At 42.4% G+C, this 18,995-nt stretch overlaps 1 protein-coding gene across 3 annotated transcripts in view; it reads left to right on the forward strand.

Annotated features, from left to right (window-relative positions):
* The window catches only part of LMO1 (LIM domain only 1), a 166,469-nt gene that overhangs the window by 102,116 nt on the left and 45,358 nt on the right, over positions 1 to 18,995 (forward strand). For all 3 annotated transcript variants that reach the window (XM_060262533.1, XM_060262534.1, XM_060262532.1), the window contains exon 2: positions 11,800 to 12,013. In XM_060262533.1, coding sequence (XP_060118516.1) covers positions 11,800 to 12,013 — 214 coding nt within the window. The remainder of the gene's footprint in view (positions 1 to 11,799; positions 12,014 to 18,995) is intronic.

The raw sequence follows: 18,995 nt of genomic DNA on the forward strand, positions 1-18,995 counted from the left end.
ATGTGGAGGAGTGGGAATCAAACCAGGTTCTCCCAGGTAAGAGTCTGTGCACTTAACTACTGCAACAAACTGGTTGATATTATGTTTTAACATAAGATACAAATATGGTTAAAACTCTTGCAATATTTTGTTTAAAATGGAAAGGTGTGGGAATAGTGGGATTTGGCAATGCAATTTTTAAAATAAAACATCAAAAAAAAGCACAAGGATCACAGCAGAAACTAAAAATATAAAATGTTCTGAGCCTGGGAAAACAGTGAAATGGCATTGCAACCTTCTCCCTCCCACCACCACCACTCCGGGTCTACTCAGGTTGGCTGTGGTTCTCCAGTGTAATATCCTTCTTTGGCTGTGGTCAGGTCCATTCAGCAGAGACAAGCTGGCTCAAAGCATGAACCTTTTATTTGCAAGGACACAATTCCAGGAAGCATGAGCTTTAGCTGTCTATATAGGAACATTGAAAATGAAATTATCTCTACTCTATTGAAACACAATGCAGCACAGACAAAATTGCAAGGAAAACATGGAATGGATTTTCCACTAAAGTCTCTGGGCCCTATCTGTCTGGGCTGCTGTGGCCTGCAGAGACAAGGCAGAAAAGTAGGGTTGCCAAGTCCAATGGAAGAAATAGCTGGGGACTTTGGGGGTAGAGCCAGGAGACTTTGGGGGTGGAGCCAGGAGATGTTAGGGGTGGAGCCAATATCTAGGCTGTGACAAGCGCCGGAGGTTCCCGCGCCGCAGCCGCACTTTCCCTCCCTCCTCCTCCCGCTCGTTCTCCCTGCCCCTCGGCGGCCGCCTGAGGCTGAAGGCCTGGGTGAAGCAGGTGGCGCGGGCATGGAGAGTGGGGCCGGGGGCTCGGGGCCTCCTCCTCGGCCACCAGCGCTACCGCGCGTGGAGAAGCGGGGCTGTGCTGCAGAGCTCCCTCACCGCCCTGGGCCGCGCCTGGCTCTGCCGCCTCCGCCGCGCCCGTCCTCCTCACCGCGCTCCTTCTGCCCCTCTGCTGCGCCTCTGTGCGTGGAGAGCGGGGCTGTGCTGCGGAGCTCCCTCAGTGCCCTAGGCCGTGCCCATCCTCCTCGCCGCACTCCTGCTGCGCCAACGCCGCCGGCCAGACCCTCGGCCGACAGCTCCTCTGCCTCCTCCTGCTGCTGGGCGCTGGCGGGCCCGCCGCCTACGGCCTCACTGGGCGGGGAGGGGGCAGCAGCGGCGGCTCGCCATTTCCCCCCTCTCCCCCCGCTTCCATTTTTTGGGGGAGCGGGGGAAGAGGGGGGAAATCCTGGGGTCCCCCGCCAGGGCGGGAGGGTTGGGACCCCTACAGAAAAGGCAGGGAACTGAAAGAGCAAGAAACTTCAGCAGCCTTGGAGCTTCAAACAGTGAGAACAGGAGGGAGGAGAAAAGAGCCCCAGGGGGCTGATTAAAGCCCTGGACTGGCATTTGACACCCCCAAGCTAGAAAGTTCTGTATTGTGGGGGGGATGTCTATATTGATCAACATCAGGCAAAACAAGAAAACAGTGGGCAAGTGGCAGCACTCATGGTGCTTGCACAGGGATACTTCCAGAACTCTTCTACCAAGTAGATTAATCAGACGGTACTAATTACATAGAACCGAGGATGTCCATGAGAGAAGTGTTGAGACTAGCCAGTGCAACTGCTTAAGAAACAGAAAACAAACTGGCAGAATTTGCTGTGAAGACCAGAGCAACACACCCAACTGTCAATGGAAATCTGAAATCATTTGGGTGAAACCAGGACAAAATTCTCTGTGCTCCAGAGTTCTTGCATATGTGGAAATGCAAAAAAAAGACAATTGTAGTTTGTGCTAAATTAAACTTGTATGCTCATTTCTTTTCACTTTCACAAGATTTTATGCAACCAGTTTCTAGTCACTATATCATACAAGGAGGAAAGTGTTAGGTATCACACAAGATCTTGCCAAGCACAACTATGTTACTTACATATGTTAATTTTTCCATTTGTGCATCACTGAAGCCAAGCCTTAAAGTTCGCATGGTTTAACTATTTACTTGTGGTTTAGAACTGGGATTATGGTCACTTATTCCCAATACTCTGCACTCATTGGATAACATTTTGACTTTATAGTAGTTAAACCCTTTGGTCTTCCGATGATTGACAGTGAAGAAAATGGGGGTTATTTTGGCTGAAATAATGGGAAAGAAGGAAGTGTTCAGGTTTGACTTTGTATTAATTATTGTTCAGTTGTATAGTTGGTAATTTTTTTACAAACTTTGAAAAAGTATATTTTATTATACTCTATCCCTTCTTTAAGAGTTTTCCCTATAAATTTCCCCAAAAAACTTGTAATCCAAAACTCATGCCTAAATCTAAGCTCAAAGTAGTTATTTTATTTTGCCCCAAAAAAGACTGTTTGGTTATCTCATTTGCAATTTATAGAGTATGGGCTTCAAGTTTCATGATGAAAATGTGAGTTTTGGAGTCCTAAAATCCATATTAGATCCTTTCTGTATGATTCACTTGTGACAGAATTCATCTATTTCAAATGCATAAAAATACCAACAAATTTGTATTTTTTTTTTTGGTCCTTTCTGCTTGCTCTGCAGTTTTTAAGGACCATTTGGGGGCGGGGAGGTATCTCTTTCTTGTAGATGATTTTCTGAAGTATTACCTAGAAACCCCTGTTTTTGTATGATGAATTCTGTAATGAGATTGTAAAACACACTAAAAATTCTCCAGAAACTGTAAGTAATAACTGTTCTGTTGGGTAAAGCATTTGTTCCTTGATTTTAAGAGGCCATCTTGAGATAAATCTGAGTAAAATAGGCTATTATGGTTCATGACTACTGGGTGGAAATCTTTAAAACGAAGTTGCTAGCAGAAAGAGTTAAAGCCATCTGCCCGAAAGCATTGTATAAAACATACACAATGTTGGGGAAATAAGCCAATTATATGAGCTTCACAGGAGGTGGGGGACTGACCTTTGTGTATAATTAGTTCTTTTATTTAAAGCAAAGATTTTGAATAGAATAACTAATTAGCTGTCATAACTGGCAAATTGAAGATTTTGGCCGGATCCCTTATGGGATGTGGGAGGGCTTTGCCTTCCCCACACAGTGCATTCAAACACTTTCCTAATTAGACTTGCTTTTAGTTTTGTGCTGTGGTAATGAGGAATGTAGTCACGGCACTTAACTAAGCCCCATCTAACAAGGCATAAAATACAGGCGGAGCTAAACTGCCTTCAGTTACTATTGCTTTAATGTGAAGCATTCCTTTTAAAAATCTAGGTAGATTGAGGGTTATTGAGAGCAAAGGAGATCATGATGATTTGCACTGTGTGTTCAGCTCTGGACTCATTTCTATAAAACACAAGAAGGCAGGGAAGCCTTGAGGCGTATTTCATTAGCTAGCAATCCCACATTACTCTTTCAGACCAATTAACCTTTAGAGTTGCATTAAAGAAATTAGATGGTGAATTTCCATGCTTTCAGATAGGATCAGTAACCCTCTTGCAGAACAGATGACAGTGGAGGGGAGTGCATTGAGGCCTAGGGATTCATGTGGCCAGGCAGAGCAGTAAACAACATTTTTGTATCTCTGGCCATTGACCCTCTTGTAAAAGTTTTCAGCCTTTTGAAAGAAACCTTTACACAAATGTGCTGTCTTTTGAGATCAGCACATGGATAGCTGTAAAGTTATTCAGAATAAATTTGGGAAGGTGTCACAGCCTCAAGTTGCTACTTTTGGTCTTGCTCAGCCAAAAGAATCCTGCCGTGAAAAGTCTGATCTGATTAAAGCCAGTTTGTAATCCTTTGAATGGTGGTAAAGTCTAGTTTACCCAGTACAATAACAGCCTGTTTAGACACCCTCGTAAATTTCAGATTGACCAGAGGTGGTGTCTATAATTTTTTAATGTACACTAGAGCCATAAGCAGCACTCAGAACAGGTTTTGTTTTGTATTTACCAGCCACAAACCTATTAAACTGAAAGGGCAAGGAAGGGAGTTACTGGTAGCCCAAAATAGAAAACCTTCATCAACTGTATCCAAGAAGAGATGCAGCAAACTACTAGAAGCAGGAGGACAGAGAGAATGGAATGAGCATTGTTCCCTAATAAGTACTCAATCAGCATTTCTGTATAATAAGTCTTGATCACATATTTAAACAAGTAAGTATTGGTTTATTACTGCAAATGTGTTTTTTTTTTCATTTCTGGTGTTACCTTATTCAGCCTGTGTGGAATTGTAGCTCTGGCAGGCCGTTTATTTATTTTTGATAAAACACCACATAACACAACAGCACCCAATAAAACCTTTTTTCCCTGGGCTTACATCTCTGGATGACTCCTGAGGAAGAGAAATCAAAACCTTCCATTTTAAAGGGGAAATGAGGCTTTCCAAATACAGATGTTACAATTGCTAAGGATGTATCTGCAGGACAGGCCTACATTGGTTTAGCCAGCATCCTCTTGCCACAGAGAACTTTGTCAGTACTTAATTTTTAGAAAAAATATGCCAAAACTCAAGTCTGTTGAAAATTCCACTGTGTGATGTGAAAACCCTCCCATCTAATCCCTGAGGAGTTACTTACTGATGATGAAGGAAATTTATTTATTTATTTCATTCGATTTATATCCCGCCCTACCCCACCAAAGCGGGCTCGGGGCGGCTGCACTCTGCACTTGCTCAAGCCCCCCCTCCCACAATCTCTTCTTACGTCACATTTTCTACTGTTGAGCTTTGACACAAAGAATTAATGCCAGAGCTAAGACTGGGGCGAAAACAACACAAATTCACCCTGGGAACTGTAGCTTTGTAAAAGTGTAGGTAGTGATCTCTAAAACAACCCTTAATGTTGCAGATGACTGAAGCGTAATATACTTTGTGTATTTCCTTGCTGGATATATTTCCAAGGACTGCAACAAGCATGAACAACAGTCTTACCCTTAAAAGCACATGTTGAATTAAGCCCTCATCCCATGTATTGCCTTGCCTGCAGATTTCATGCATACATCTGTACTTTGTTGTATACAAACATGCTGGGGTGCTGCAGCTTCTTAGCATATGTCTAAGTAGTCAAAGAGTGATGTGGGAAATTAATGAACATGATGGTATACATACAGCTTGCATGCTAATTCTTGCACAAAAGGGTTTTTGCCACCAAAATTTTGCAGCATTTGAAATGTCAGTAAAAAAGAGCAAGCACTGGTGGTTTTACATGTTGTCTTGAGTCATCTCTCTACAGCTCTGGGACTGTAAAGTTACAATGCCACGGAGACACTGTTCTCTCATTGTTTGCAGTACAAATCCTTGGTGATCAATTCTGGCAGTTTTGAAATTTGTTTCACACCTCCCTTCCCATACCAACGCCAGCTAATTACAGTCCCAACTTTTCCGCGGTTGTATTTGTTCCATATCCAGATTGGTTAGGGTGTTGGGGAGGAAAGCCTTCCAGACCGAAATGTAATTTCAAAAAACTGAACCCGACTGGCACAGGTTGACCTTGCTCGTTATTATCTGAGTGGGAATAGCAGCTTTGAACATCATATGATCTCTGAAACGGTAGCTTTTTTTCATTAGAAAACCCCCTGCTGAAAACTGACCAAATGTGTGTGTGTGTGTGTTTTTATCTTGCAAAGATAACTGCAAAAAGATCTTTTCTACCAATAACTAGAAGGAAAAATCAGAAAGTGTCCCTCTTTTACCTGACTCATAAGCCTCTCTGAAGGCCATTGTGTCTCTAAAATAGAGAGTAAAGAATCCAAATTGTTTTTGTCTGCCAAGTATGTATGAGACAAGAAGCCTGGCTATGATAGCCAGTTTTAAAATTCTGAAAAGCATTACTTACATTGTTCAAATTCTGTTTTTTTTTTCAAAGAAGACTGCTTTCCTGATTAATGTCTTTATTACTTTTAAATGGAAAATGGAGAAAAAGGGTATATCTTAATCTTGTGTCAGTCTCATTTTATATAAAAGTCATGGTTAGGATCTTCCATGAAGAATAATGCTGCTTTCTTACATTTACTTACATGAGTTAAGAGTTGCTCATGGTTTAGCATTAAGGCATACAGGGGTGGGATCTTAACAAAAATAATAACTGTAGCCTCAATTTAGTTTTCTCTCTGAAATGTTGATGTGTGTCATGTGTTCATCCATGGCCACTAAGATTTTTCAGATGGAATCTTGCTCTGTGTTTTGTTGTGTACAGAAGCGAGATTACACTGGTGCATAGCAAGGCTTTCTTGATGACTCCTCCTACACTGTACAGTACCCTTTTATGGAGAAGTTTACCAAGTAGGGATGCCAGTCTCCAAGTGGCCTGGGGATCCCCCCAGATTACACCTCATCTCCAGACTACAGAGACCAGGTATCCTGGAGAAAAGAAATGCTTTGAAGGATGGACTCTATTGGCATCCCTGTCCTCCCCAGGCTCTACCCACAAATTTCCAATAGTTTCCCAACCCAGGATCTGGCAACCCTACTGCCCCCCACACACACACCCATCCCCTGCCAGTGGCCATAAGGGACCTGGCAACCCTATCACCAAGTTAAAACCATTTTCATTTCAAAAAGGTGTTTTTGATCTCTGTTTCTGGTAATGAGTTTAGGAAAATAGTTTGTAGGTTTTTGGATAACACCAAAAAGTTTGTGTAGATTTGTGATTGTTCTTTAATTGAAAGTAGTTTTGATTAATTTTATAATTAGGACACACACGTATCTGCATATCAAATAATTTTTAAAAATATGATCAGACATTCATGTTTTTCCATCACCACTATAGCACAAAAGGAAGAACACAACTATACGTAGGACAAGAACTAGAACATGACTGTATTCATTCAGGAATTATGTAGAGCCTGATGCAGATGAAGTTCAGCCCCACTGCCCTGCATACACTTTCAAAGAAGCAAATCTGTAGCTTAGTTGTACTAGATCTATGTCTACAGATGGTCTCCTTTTCACCACAAAGCACCTTTAAATATTTTTGTTCAGTTCTCCAACCATTCTTCAAAATGCAAGTCAGTCATTTGTGATCATATCCAGGTTAGATTATTGTAATGTGTTTTTCATGGGGCTCCCTTGAAAGGGAGTTACAAAGCACGTTTCTCAGCAACTCTTTGAACTTCCACCTTCCAAGGTAAAACAGGTGGCCATAGAAGGGCTTTTTCTGTAATGATGTTGACTTCAGAATTCCCTCCTAACAGTGCTAAGCATTAGATGCCGAGTAACATTGTAGGTCAGGAGTTTGGGGTCTTGTGTGTATGTTTCATCTGATTGATTCTGTTGTATATGAGTCTGTATGAAGAAATGATGCATCAGATAAAGTTAGGGCTGTCAATCCCCAGTTGGGGGCAGGGAATCCCCCAGTTTGGAGGCCCTTCCACCACTTCAGGGTTATCAGAAAGAGGGGTGGGGGGAGGGAAATGTCTGTTGAGCACTGCATTATATCCTATGGAGACAGATTCCCATAGGGTATAATGGAGAATTAATCTGTGGGGCTCTAGAGGGACTATTTCCTGAGGTAGAGGAACCAAATTTCAGCATAGCATTCAATGCCTCTTCTCAGAACACCCTCCAAGTTTCAAAACGATTTCCATTTCTATGAACCTTAAAAGAAGATGCCCCTATCCTTCATTACTTCCAAATGGAGGGAAGGCATTTAAAAGGCATGCAGTCCCTTTAAAAGTGATTGCCAGAACTGCCTTCAGAATTCAGTTGTGCTTGTCACACCCTTGCTTCTGGATCCACCCCCAAAGTCTTCTGGCTCCATTCCCCAGGTATTTCTTGATTCAGACCTGGCAACCTTAGATAAACTACACAGGCTGCTCAAGGCAACCACACTGGCAACTTTCATTAGCATGGCTCTCAGCATAAGTACTGTCTTGGTAACTATTTTTTTCTCTTCCTAGCTAATGAAACCAAAATGTTTCCTCTGGAGTCATCATTTTTAAACCATTTTTCCCCTCTCCATATTGGAGCAAATTGTCAAAATGTTGAATCAGTTGGTAAGAATGAAGAAATCAAAGTATCAGATAGGAAGTGTCAACATGGAAAGTGGCTTATATAAGGATACTGTTATGTGGGTCAGAATTAGATATCTTGTAACAAAAATGCTTAGTTCAATTTTTTCCTACAAAAGAAGTCAATATTTCCTTCAAAAAGTTTCTGATTTTGACAAAGCCACACAAAAGGAGAAATTCAGCCACCTTGGAAAGCCAAATTTAGGATATGGGTTAAGTCAGCAATTGCCCATACACATGCTTTCTCCATTGTGGCCTCCAATTTATGAAATGGCCTGTCCAAGGCTGTCAAGAAAGCTCCCACTTGCCTGGCTTTCCACAAACTATGCAAAACTGAATTATTCAAGAGGGTTTTCCTGCACAAGTTATAGGGTTGCACTGTATAAAATGGTTTACAAACTTACTTGGATAAATGATTAGGGACTGAGATCTATACTGCTTTATATAGCTTCTCTCAATCTTACTCAATTCCCATCCTGAGTACAGTTCTTGTCACATATGGCTTTTGTCCATGCAGGTCCCTTGAACCACAACTTCACATTTGGTGATCAAAGGGACCCCCCCTCACACACCTTCACCATTGGCAGGATCCAACCCTTTTGCATTCTTAAATTATATATCAGCATTTTTCATTTCACTGCTAATCTCTCCTTAGAGCTTCTTATAGTTGGAAGACACCCAGCAGGCCATCTAATTGATGATCATGCTCTATGGGAAAATAGGCTATTGGGTTTATTAGCCAAACTAGAATTATTGAATATCACCAAAGTAAATGCAGTAATGCAAAAACAAATGTACTCCTGAGTCCCTTCCAAGTAGATATAATTGAAAATAACTCCTGTTGATTGCAGTAAAACTTTTAAACTACTTTCCTTGGGATCATGCCTAAATATACATGACCAGGGTCATCCATAAGCAGACCACTGTACCTCAGTATGGTAAAGTTACTGGGGTTGGACTTTGACCAGGAAAACGTGTCAACTTCTTGTATACCATGGAACTGGTTGGACAGTCTTGGGCATGTCAGAAATCTTTTAACCTGTCCTGTCTTACTGACTTAGTGTGAGGATAAGATAAGATACTATTCACTACTTTGAGCTCTTTGAAAAGAAAGCAGAAAATAAACGACACAGAATGATCTATTGGGAGATATTTTGTAGTATGTATTAAGTGCATCTTTGTATTCCAGCTCATTGATATAATTTGAATGGCATGATTGATTGTGTGCCTTATTTTGAGAGAGGGCTATATTTTTTCCTTGCTCATGTGAGTTTGGAAAGGTTTCTCTTTTTTAAAAAAAACAAGGTACAAAGTAGCTGGAATTAACACTGAAAGTAGGTTTTGTGACTGTAGCAGGTTTGGTGAGGAGGGCTCTTTAAGCCTCTCAAGGGTTTTTGAATGTTACTTGACCTGTCTCCATAGTACTAAGACCATTTTGATAACAAATGGATCAATACCTCCCTGTTTGTCTAGAAGTGTCTTAAGTGCTGTTGTTGTCCACTTGCAGTTCTGACAAAGCAATTATTACTGTAAGAATGGTGGGTTTTATGTGTTGAGCATTTGCTACCCTCAGGTCACCCTTGCTTTTAAGGAAAACAGAAAATGTCACTTACTATAGCAGCACTAACTAGAACCACTATGGTTAAGGGTCTGTTAATAATTCCATTATATTTTTTCCTGCTTTCATTTTAAAAAACCTCTCTTGTGCTTCAGCTTGTCAAGTAATTTCTTCATCTCAGGCTAAATATGTGTGTGCTGGAGTTGAACTTCTTTTTAATGTAGAAGAGCATCAGACCTTTTTAAACACCCATTTAAAAAGTGAATTTGGGACATTTCACTAAAACATCTTGCATTTACAGCCCATGGAGCACCACTGATATATAGTTATTTGAATCATTCATCCCCATGTTTCAGAACAAACCTCTAAAATTCTTAAAAAATGGTAGACGTGCACCCTATCATACGTGGCCCTAAGGTGGGGAAAATTTGTAGAACCAAAATATTCAAAATAGGAACGTAGCTTGCTTCTATTGGAGGCAGTAGAAACAAGCTACTAGAAAAAGGGAAACCAACACATTCTGTACTGTATTGTGTTTTAGGCCACTGGCACATTTGTTACTATGCAGATAATTGATGCCCAGATAATTAATTTACAGTTATCTACAAACTCAGTTCAGGCCCGTAGCCAGGATTTTAAAAGTTGGGGGGCATGTTAAAAAATCAGGGGGCACTTATGAGCTCTCCTCCACTGGCCACTGCCACCATGGCTCAGGGTGCCTGGCTCAGAGTGCCTGACCTTCCAGCCCCCAGACACTGCCACCTCTGCTTGAGGGGCCTAGGGATGAAAGCTGAGAGGCCATGGGCACCCCCTTCATCTCTTGGTGGACCCTTTAAATGGCATGGGAGGGCAGCAGCTGCTCCTAGGTACCCCTCCTGTGCAATTAAATCATGGGAGGGAGGTGGCAGGGGAGAGGGAAGGTTGGGGCACCTGACAGGAAGTCAGGGGGCAGGGCCCCCACAGGCCCCCTGAAGCTACAAGCCTGACTCATTTGTAGGGGCTCATTCAGAATATGTGCACTATCCATTTAGTTCATTCAGTAGATTAGGAGACAAAACTTTTATCAAGCTGTGTGATGGCTGCCAATTGACTCTGATGGCAAGAAGATAACCAAAGCAGTTCAGCATTGTGTAGTAATGGCAGCCTTTTGTCTTCTGGGTTTAACCATTGGATTTAGTGGCCTTGAGAAAGAAAATCCAGAGAATACCAGGATGTTCATTCTTTTCACTTGACTGAATGGCAAGGCATTTATTTATATGTTTAAAATATTTTTTTTCATCTCTCTGCCAATCATGATGAGTTATAGAAACCAAAACTATTGATAAATTCAAAAACAATTAAAATGTGACTAAAATCAATAGATCCACAGAAAAAACATAAAAATCCAATAAGGCATCAGTCTCAGCTAGCTTTTCCTCCCTTAACTGCCAAATACCTGTACAACGTAATAAGCCTCTTTCAGGAGGACTAACGGAAGAACATTAATAGATCTGTTCCAGAAGGTGTTCCGTAGTCATGGGTCCATGAATGCCAAAGCCCTGATACTACCAACAGTAATAATTTCTATAAAAGATAGCAAACGGAAACAAAGCTCTCTCTGAAGAAGTTTAAAAAGGGGGCTTATCCTATGAGAAAGATATTCTCTTTTGTTGTTGTTTTGACCCTCCGAAGTTGAACTTCCTAGTGGAAAAAAGATCTGTTTTGTGTGTACAAAGCCAGCTATTGAAATACAGTCTGAATTTTCTTTTCCTTTATATGGTTTTTTATAAGTAAGTCTAGCTGGAATTGTTACCAACTCCAGAAAATAAGGTAGCAACAGTTATTAAGCCTAAAAAAAGTAATACAGGGATCAGTTTATTTTTCAGAAGGGATATTTACGTAAGCAAAATCTGTAGGAATAAACACATTTTATTACTGGAAAAATAATCCATGCAACTAATCACATTGCTTGGACCACAATCAAACTCTCAGGTTCTCTTCCACTTTCCAAAAATTATTTTAGTTCACAAAACCAAGAATCCATAAGCATTCAGTAAAGGTAGTCCCCTGTGCAAGCACCAGTTGTTTCCGACTCTGGGATGACGTCGCATCACTTAGTTTTCACGGCAGACTTTTGTTACGGGGTAGTTTGCCGTTGCCTTCCCCAGCATTCAAGCATTCAATACCTGGGCTTTTTGTAGTGAGCCTTGAGGGTACCATCACAGAGGATCACTGGTAATCTCATTAGTGTGCTTTTTTGTTTCTAGGTGTGCCAATGCTATCTGTACAACCAAAGGGGAAGCAAAAGGGCTGTGCTGGCTGCAACCGCAAGATCAAAGACCGATACCTTCTGAAGGCTTTGGATAAGTACTGGCATGAGGATTGTTTAAAGTGTGCCTGCTGTGACTGTCGCCTTGGAGAGGTTGGATCAACACTTTACACGAAGGCAAATCTCATTCTTTGTCGCAGGGATTACCTGAGGTAAATGCAGATCTTTTCTGTGGGTTCTGCTTAAACAACATCACGTTAACTACCACCTATCTTTTTTCTAACTACTGTTAAAATATGCCTATATGTATAGAGAACACCTACACTCCAATGTCGGCTTGAAGATATTTATCTGTAGTGTCAATTCTTGGCATACTTAGTGTTGGATTTAGTTTCTTGGATATTTTGATGCATCCTACAAGATAATTATGCTTACAACAGAAGATACATACATACACATTTCCAAGGGGACTCTTGGGCATTTGTCCTTTTTAATAGGAATATTTCCTGGGAATAACTAAGACAGCAATCCTAAACAGGTATACTCAGAATCTTACACTGGTATATTCACTAGGGTTTACTCCAAGGAAAGTGTTCTTAGGATTGGGCTGTAAGTTTTGGTTCTATCCTTGTCTTCTTGCACAAGAATAAGAAATTAATCAAGGGCCATTCCATAATTATCTGAATGCAGAATCTCTCCTGATGGTGTGAAGCAAAAATCTAAGCCTCAGAGAGATTTTTATGTTCCAGGATAAGGTGAATTCCCATAGCTGTAGAACTTCCTTTTGGGCTTTTTACTTTTCCCAGCTGTAAATGGAAAAGGGGGTAAGCAGGTGAAGGATTACATAAATATTAATCTTAGGACAATCCAAATGGGCCTTAAAAAGTTGCTTCGGACAGTCATCTGGTGGTAAAACTTGATGTAATGATACAGCACTTACTTATTCAAAACTGAATTCAGATTTCTTATTTGGAACACAAGCAGGTAAGATGAAAGCTCCATATGTTATTCAAGGATGCAAGACTTGGTTAATCAATATGCATCCAGCAACTAGGGGGAACATAATGAATTTGTACTCGTCCATTATGTTATGCTGATTTACAGCAGTTTGTTTCTGTCCTTTGAGAACATCAGATTTAATATTGGGAGTCTGGTGAGGCAGGGATAAGTAGGCTGGGTGGTAGTATTCCTGACTACAGGAAGGAAATGGTCTGAGAGATTGAAATTGTCTATCATGAGAATGCATTAGAAAAATATAATGGCATTTTGAAGATGGCGGAAGTAAAAAAAAACTCCTTAGAGCTCTACCATTAAAGGATGTAATTGGTCTATGAAACCATAGAGATCAAAGTTGGTAGGTTTGCATTTTCCTGTGAATCAGCAGGACATTTTTGTGTGAATCAGCAGGATGTTTTATAGGAATCAGTTACTCAACAGTATGCCATTGATTTGTCACTGAACAATTTTTAAATTGTATGTGACATACTAATTTTAAAATCCCCAAACAAAAAAGAATTATGCCTACTATTAAATGGTAATTTTTTCACCTCCCATATCCTGCTGCAATCATCTATGCCCCCCAAAATTATTCCCTTCTAGGTCTGTGAGCTCCTAGAACCAATAGAGTGTTCCAAGTGTGAGTGGAGAGAACCAACAAAATTGCAGAAGTGCCTACCAGGAGTGGAAAGGCTGTTCAGGATCCAAATTGTTGTATCTGTAAAGAATGGGTCCAAGATTAACTGTATAGCTAATAATGTGGCTGTTTTCAACATGAACAACTACAAAATCATTTGGCCATCCCAAAATGAGAGTTTCCTATCTCAGCAATGATCATGGGAATCAGGCCTCTAAAATGGCTGGGTCATCATGTTTTAGACTCTGTGATTCATGCTCACTGCAATAGTTTGTATTAGATGGACTTGAGATCTTTGAACTTTGTTGTAGGAAGATGATTGATTCAGTAAAATACTTCTCCCCTGCTTTATTTCTTAAATACAAAACAAGTGTAGGAAAACAGGCAGGGTTTTTTGTTTGTTTGTTTGTCTGTTTGTTTTACAGAGCCCCGTGGCACAGAGTGGTAAAGTTGCAGTACTGCAGTCGAAGCCCTCTGCTCATGACCTGAGTTCGATTCCAGTGGAAGCTGGTTCAGGTAGCCGGTTCGCAGTTAACCAGGGAAGGCGAAAACGTTGTGAAAGCAGCGTCATCCCAGAGTCGGAAACGACTCGTGTTTGCACAGGGGACCTTTCCTTTCCTTGTTTGTTTTAAATAGGGTAGTTTTGCAGGACTTTCAGATATCTTCTGAGAACTGATTCCAGGCAATGTAAAGCTGAACCAGAGATTTAAATTGCTCTTGCTAAGGATGCATCCTATGTAGTACAAGTGAAATTGGATTCTTTAGCTCAGGGCCTGTTGTTATTCCAGATGCACTGGCTGATAACAGACGGCAGTTTGAACTGACTCAGAGACTCCTCAGAAACCAACATGAAAAATCCTTCCAAACACTAACATTTGCCACTCATACCCATCCCATACTCACCCAATCCTCCAGTGTCCTCAGAGCGGCTCAAAAAGCTGCCACTTTTGAAGCCTCACGCCAGTCGCCTCTTCAGCATCTGGATGTGGAAGCGCGCAAGCAAGGTGCCTTGGTGGTGTGGACCTTCCAAGCCGCTTCCAGCTTTTTAAAAACAAACTGCCCAGAGCACAAGTGTGCATGAGTGCATGTGTGCATTTTATTATCATGAGTTACACGTGTATATAATAATATAAAATATGTAACCAAGCTGATACAATGGGTATGCAGATGGATTGGTCGATCTCTCTAAATACTAATATTTAGATTTTCAATCCACTCAATTGCTGCTGGGGAGAGTTCAAAGAGCTCTGTCACATCTCCCAGTAAAGCATGATGCTCATATTCCTGTGACAGATGGAAAATAGTTTGGGAGGCTGTACCATATCCACATTTAGGTCCTGGTATTTTGACCCATTTAAACAATGGGTCTGCACAACTGCCAAGCCTGTTTGTATTTTATTAGCCATCATCCATACTTTACATTGCAAGTCAAATCCTGAGGGCCTCCTTGGTATTTATCAGATTATGAATATAAGGTGGAACTGATTGCCTCCATTACCCTTACTATTACCAAGTGTCAACAAACCCATATACAAGAGTTGGGAATTTGCTGCTCTTCTGATGACACACAGGCAGCACGTGGCCCAAGGGTGTATGGTGCTCCAGGCAAGCATCCCCCCACCCTGTGCCATCCCCCCACCCTACATCCCCTCCTGCAGCGCTGCAACGCAGCACCGTGCTCCATCGCACCCCCCCACCCCCAAGCCACACGGCGAGGCAGCAGCACTCCCTTCCCTTCGCTCCTCCCCTGCACATTCACAGCCTGACCCAGGTGAATCTTAACCTTAGAATGATGGGGTTGAAATGAAGGCTTCTCCCCCCTCCTTTCCAGAACCGGAAGGGAGGGGGAGCCAAGCCTTCATTTCAGATCACCTGCATCGGACTGTGAACGCATGGGGGGGGGAAGGGAATGGGGTGCCGCCACCTTGCCATGGGCTGTGATCACTGCAGCAGTGGCAGGGAAGGGAAAGGAGGAGCGGGCAGCAGGGGGGAGGCAAAGGGAAGGGAATGGAGGGGTGGGCGGCAGCAGAAGTGGTGGTGGTCAGAGGTAGCAGCCAGCGGGTGGAGGAGGCAGCAAACTAGGTGCTCGCCTGGGGCACCGGGAGGGTGTGGGGAGCCCAATTTGGTGCCCCCACCCTCCTGACACCCTAGTTTGCCTAGTGTGCAAACTGGTTTGTTCCTGGTTTGCTGCAATTCCACACTAGACCTTTAGTCCTGGTCCAACCCTGTCCCCAAACTGATTTTCTATACTAGAATAATAGAACCATAAACTCATAGTCTCTATGATTCCATGATTCAATTATAGGATGTCAGTTTGGGAACAGGGCTGAATCAGGATTAAAGGTCTAGTGTGGAATTGGTTCTCACCTTAAGGCAGCTTTGCACATTACACAAAGCTGGAGGAGAGAGGCAGCAAGGAAAAGCTTGTGCAACCCTCTTTTTGGGCTATCCATCCATATAAGGAAAGATTTGCATGTCTCCTGCCTAGTGCAATGACTGAGAATGATTTTGCACTAGGCTTGTTCTGGGTGGAGAGCCATTTTGCTTCTGGCACTTCTCTTTGTTTTTGCACAAGCTGCTGTGGAGCTGCAAGTTGGCACGCTGCTTTCCCACAGCAAGCAAGATCCTCTTACAAGCGGTTTCTACTTGCTATGGGAAAGTGGCCACCAACTCGCAGCTTTGTGGCAGTGTGTGCAAAAATGGAGAGAAGTGCCTGGGGCAAAATAGCTCCCCACCTGGAACAAGCCCTAGTGTGAAATTGGTCAGACTTTCACATGCATCTGAAACTTGCATTCTTTTTTCTCTCCCAATTTTATTAATTTGTACTTTACCTTTCTCCCTATTAGGGATTCAAGGTAGCTTACATTGTTCTCCTGTCCCTTCCCTCCTTCTTCATGGTTGAGTAGTTTGTAAAATTCTTCTTAAATAACAAATAACAAATATTTTAGTATATTTCTATTCCACCCATTCCCCGTAGGGCTCAGGACGGAGTACAACATATGATAAAACAATAAAATGCAATAAAAACATTTTATAAACAGACAACTCAACAACACTCAGAAAACTTTACCATATCATCACATATTGCCCAGCCTGGTCATCTCACAACATGATACCTCATAGGGATGGCAGATATTAGTCCATTTTATAGCACAGGTGACAGTACCAATAGGGGAGGCCAGCCAGATCAAGAATAGACGCCCGCAGCCTCAACTAAAAGCCTGGCAGAACAGCTCCATTTTACTGGCCCTACGGAAGACTAATAAGTCAGGTAGGGCCCAGATCTCTGTAGGGAGCTGATTCCACCAGGTTGGGGCCAGGACTGAAAAAGCCCTGGCTCTAGTTGAGGCAAGGCAGACATTTCTTGGGCTGGGGACGGCCAATAGATGTTGGGAGGCCGAACGTAATGACCTCCTGGGCATATATGGAAGGAGATGGGCCCTCAGGTATGTTGGTCCAATGCTGTGTAAGGCTTTAAATGTTAAAATTAAAACCTTGAAGCAGATCCGGTACTGTCAAGCACAGGTAGTTCAAGAATAGACTCCTTTATTTTTAATCAAAGTTAGGTCTTTATTGAAACTCCATGTTGCAGATAAGACGTTGTCTTTGAGAAGACTAAAAACGATACAGTTACATTCAGCTATATAGATACAAACATACATGTTTGGAATTCAGAGTTCAAAGGGCAAAGAAGTAATTTTCCTCTACCTAGCCATAGCCTTCTAACGCCAGCCTGTGACCAAGATAAGACCCAGCATGGCCTGGGATTTTTAGGGGAAGTGTTGGTACTAAAACAAAGCAAGACACTTCCTTTAAGTAAATATCCCTTGCCAAAAGGCTACCAGAACATGAGAAAAGGGGGGTTGTAACTAAATGATACCCAGGGTCATCACTTGACCAGCCTTTAACCTTTATTAAATCAGCATGCTTGACATACTGCCCCCCCTTAGGCCCTCCCCTGGTTTTTTTTTAGAAAACTTAGCGTAAAATTGCTTGGTCAAGGTTTGGGCCTGTACGTTGAAGTGAGAAACCCATTCATCATGGGATTTCGGGAAATGTTTCCAGCGGATTAGAAAATGCAACACCCCCTGTTTCATTTTAGCATTGAGAATCTCCTCCACCTCGTGATGGCTCTGGTTCCCTACGGGGATCAGGTTCGGGGCTGGTTGTCGAGGGTGCCAATGCGTCAACCCAAAGTCTTTCTTGAGTAAACTGCAATGGAAAATAGGGTGAACCTTACTAAACATTTTAGGTAACTCCAACTCTACAGTCACTTTGTTTATAATCCATTTGTTCTGGAAGGGACCAATGAATTTATATGCCAGTTTCTTTGAAGTTTGAGTGATTGGTAAGTTTTTTGTTGACAAAAACACGGTGTCCCCCACTTTGAAGTCCCAGGCAGGGGAGTGGGAGTTGTCATAATGTTTTTTTGTAAGTCTCTTTAGCGGCATCCAGGTTTTCCTGTATGCTTCCCCAAGCTCTCCCCAAGTCACCCCACCATTGTTCAAATGAAGAGGGGCTGCTCAGTACTTTCCCTCCCAGCAGGGTAAGGAAGGGCTTCTCCTCATAGCCATTTACCACCAAAAGGGGTTGGTTTTGGTGGAGCTGTGTACACTGTTATTGTATCCATACTTCGTGAAGGGGAGTAATTCCATCCAATTGGATTGCTGGTAGTTAATGAAACATCTCAAGTACTGTTCTAGCACCGCGTTGGTATGTTCCATCTGTCCACCAGTCTGGGGGTGATCGGTGGAACTCAATCCCTGTTAATGCCTGCTAGTCTCCCACCAGAAGTTGGCAATGAACTGAACCCCCCTGTCGCTAATTACCTTCTCTGGGAACGAGTGTAATCGGACCACGTGTTGGAAAAATAAGTGAGCTAGCTTTCTAGCGGTGGGGAGTTTGGGACAAGGGATGAAATGCGCTTGTTTTGAGAAAGTGTCCACTACTACAAAAATTACGGTTTTCCGCTGCGAGGGGGGTAATTCCACTATAAAGTACAGTGACACCATCGACCAAGGCCTTGCGGGAGATTCTACCGGTTGGAGCAGTCCTGGTGGTTCCCCCCCCCTTTTGGCCATTAAGCAGACTGGGCACGAAGCCATGTACTCTGAAATGTCCCGTTTCATGAAGGGCCAGCAGAACTGTCTATTAATTAAATGCAAAGTCTTTACATAGCCAAAATGCCCTGCTGTTTTGCTATCGTGGCAAGCTTGTAATACTTCTTGGCGCATGCTCTTTGGCACATACAGTTTGCCGTCTTTATACCATAGACCTTCTTCCCCTTGTTCGACTCCCTGGGGCTTATTTTCCCCATCTACTTTCAATTTAAGTTTGGTTCCCCATTGACTCTCAGTCTCTTGCCGGAGCTTTTGTGATCGGGTGGTAACTGCCCCCCCCCCCAAGTGGGAGGAGGTGATTAGAGAGTCCATGACTGCTTCCTTCTGACTGTTATGCTGAGGTAGGCGGGATAGCACATCCACCAGAAAGTTTTTCGTTCCCAGAATGTGTTTTAATGTGAAGTAAAATTTGGAAAAGGAGCCCGCCCATGGGATCTGTTT

This window comes from Heteronotia binoei, chromosome 21 (assembly GCF_032191835.1).
Source record: "Heteronotia binoei isolate CCM8104 ecotype False Entrance Well chromosome 21, APGP_CSIRO_Hbin_v1, whole genome shotgun sequence".
NCBI classification, from domain to species: Eukaryota; Metazoa; Chordata; class Lepidosauria; order Squamata; family Gekkonidae; genus Heteronotia; species Heteronotia binoei.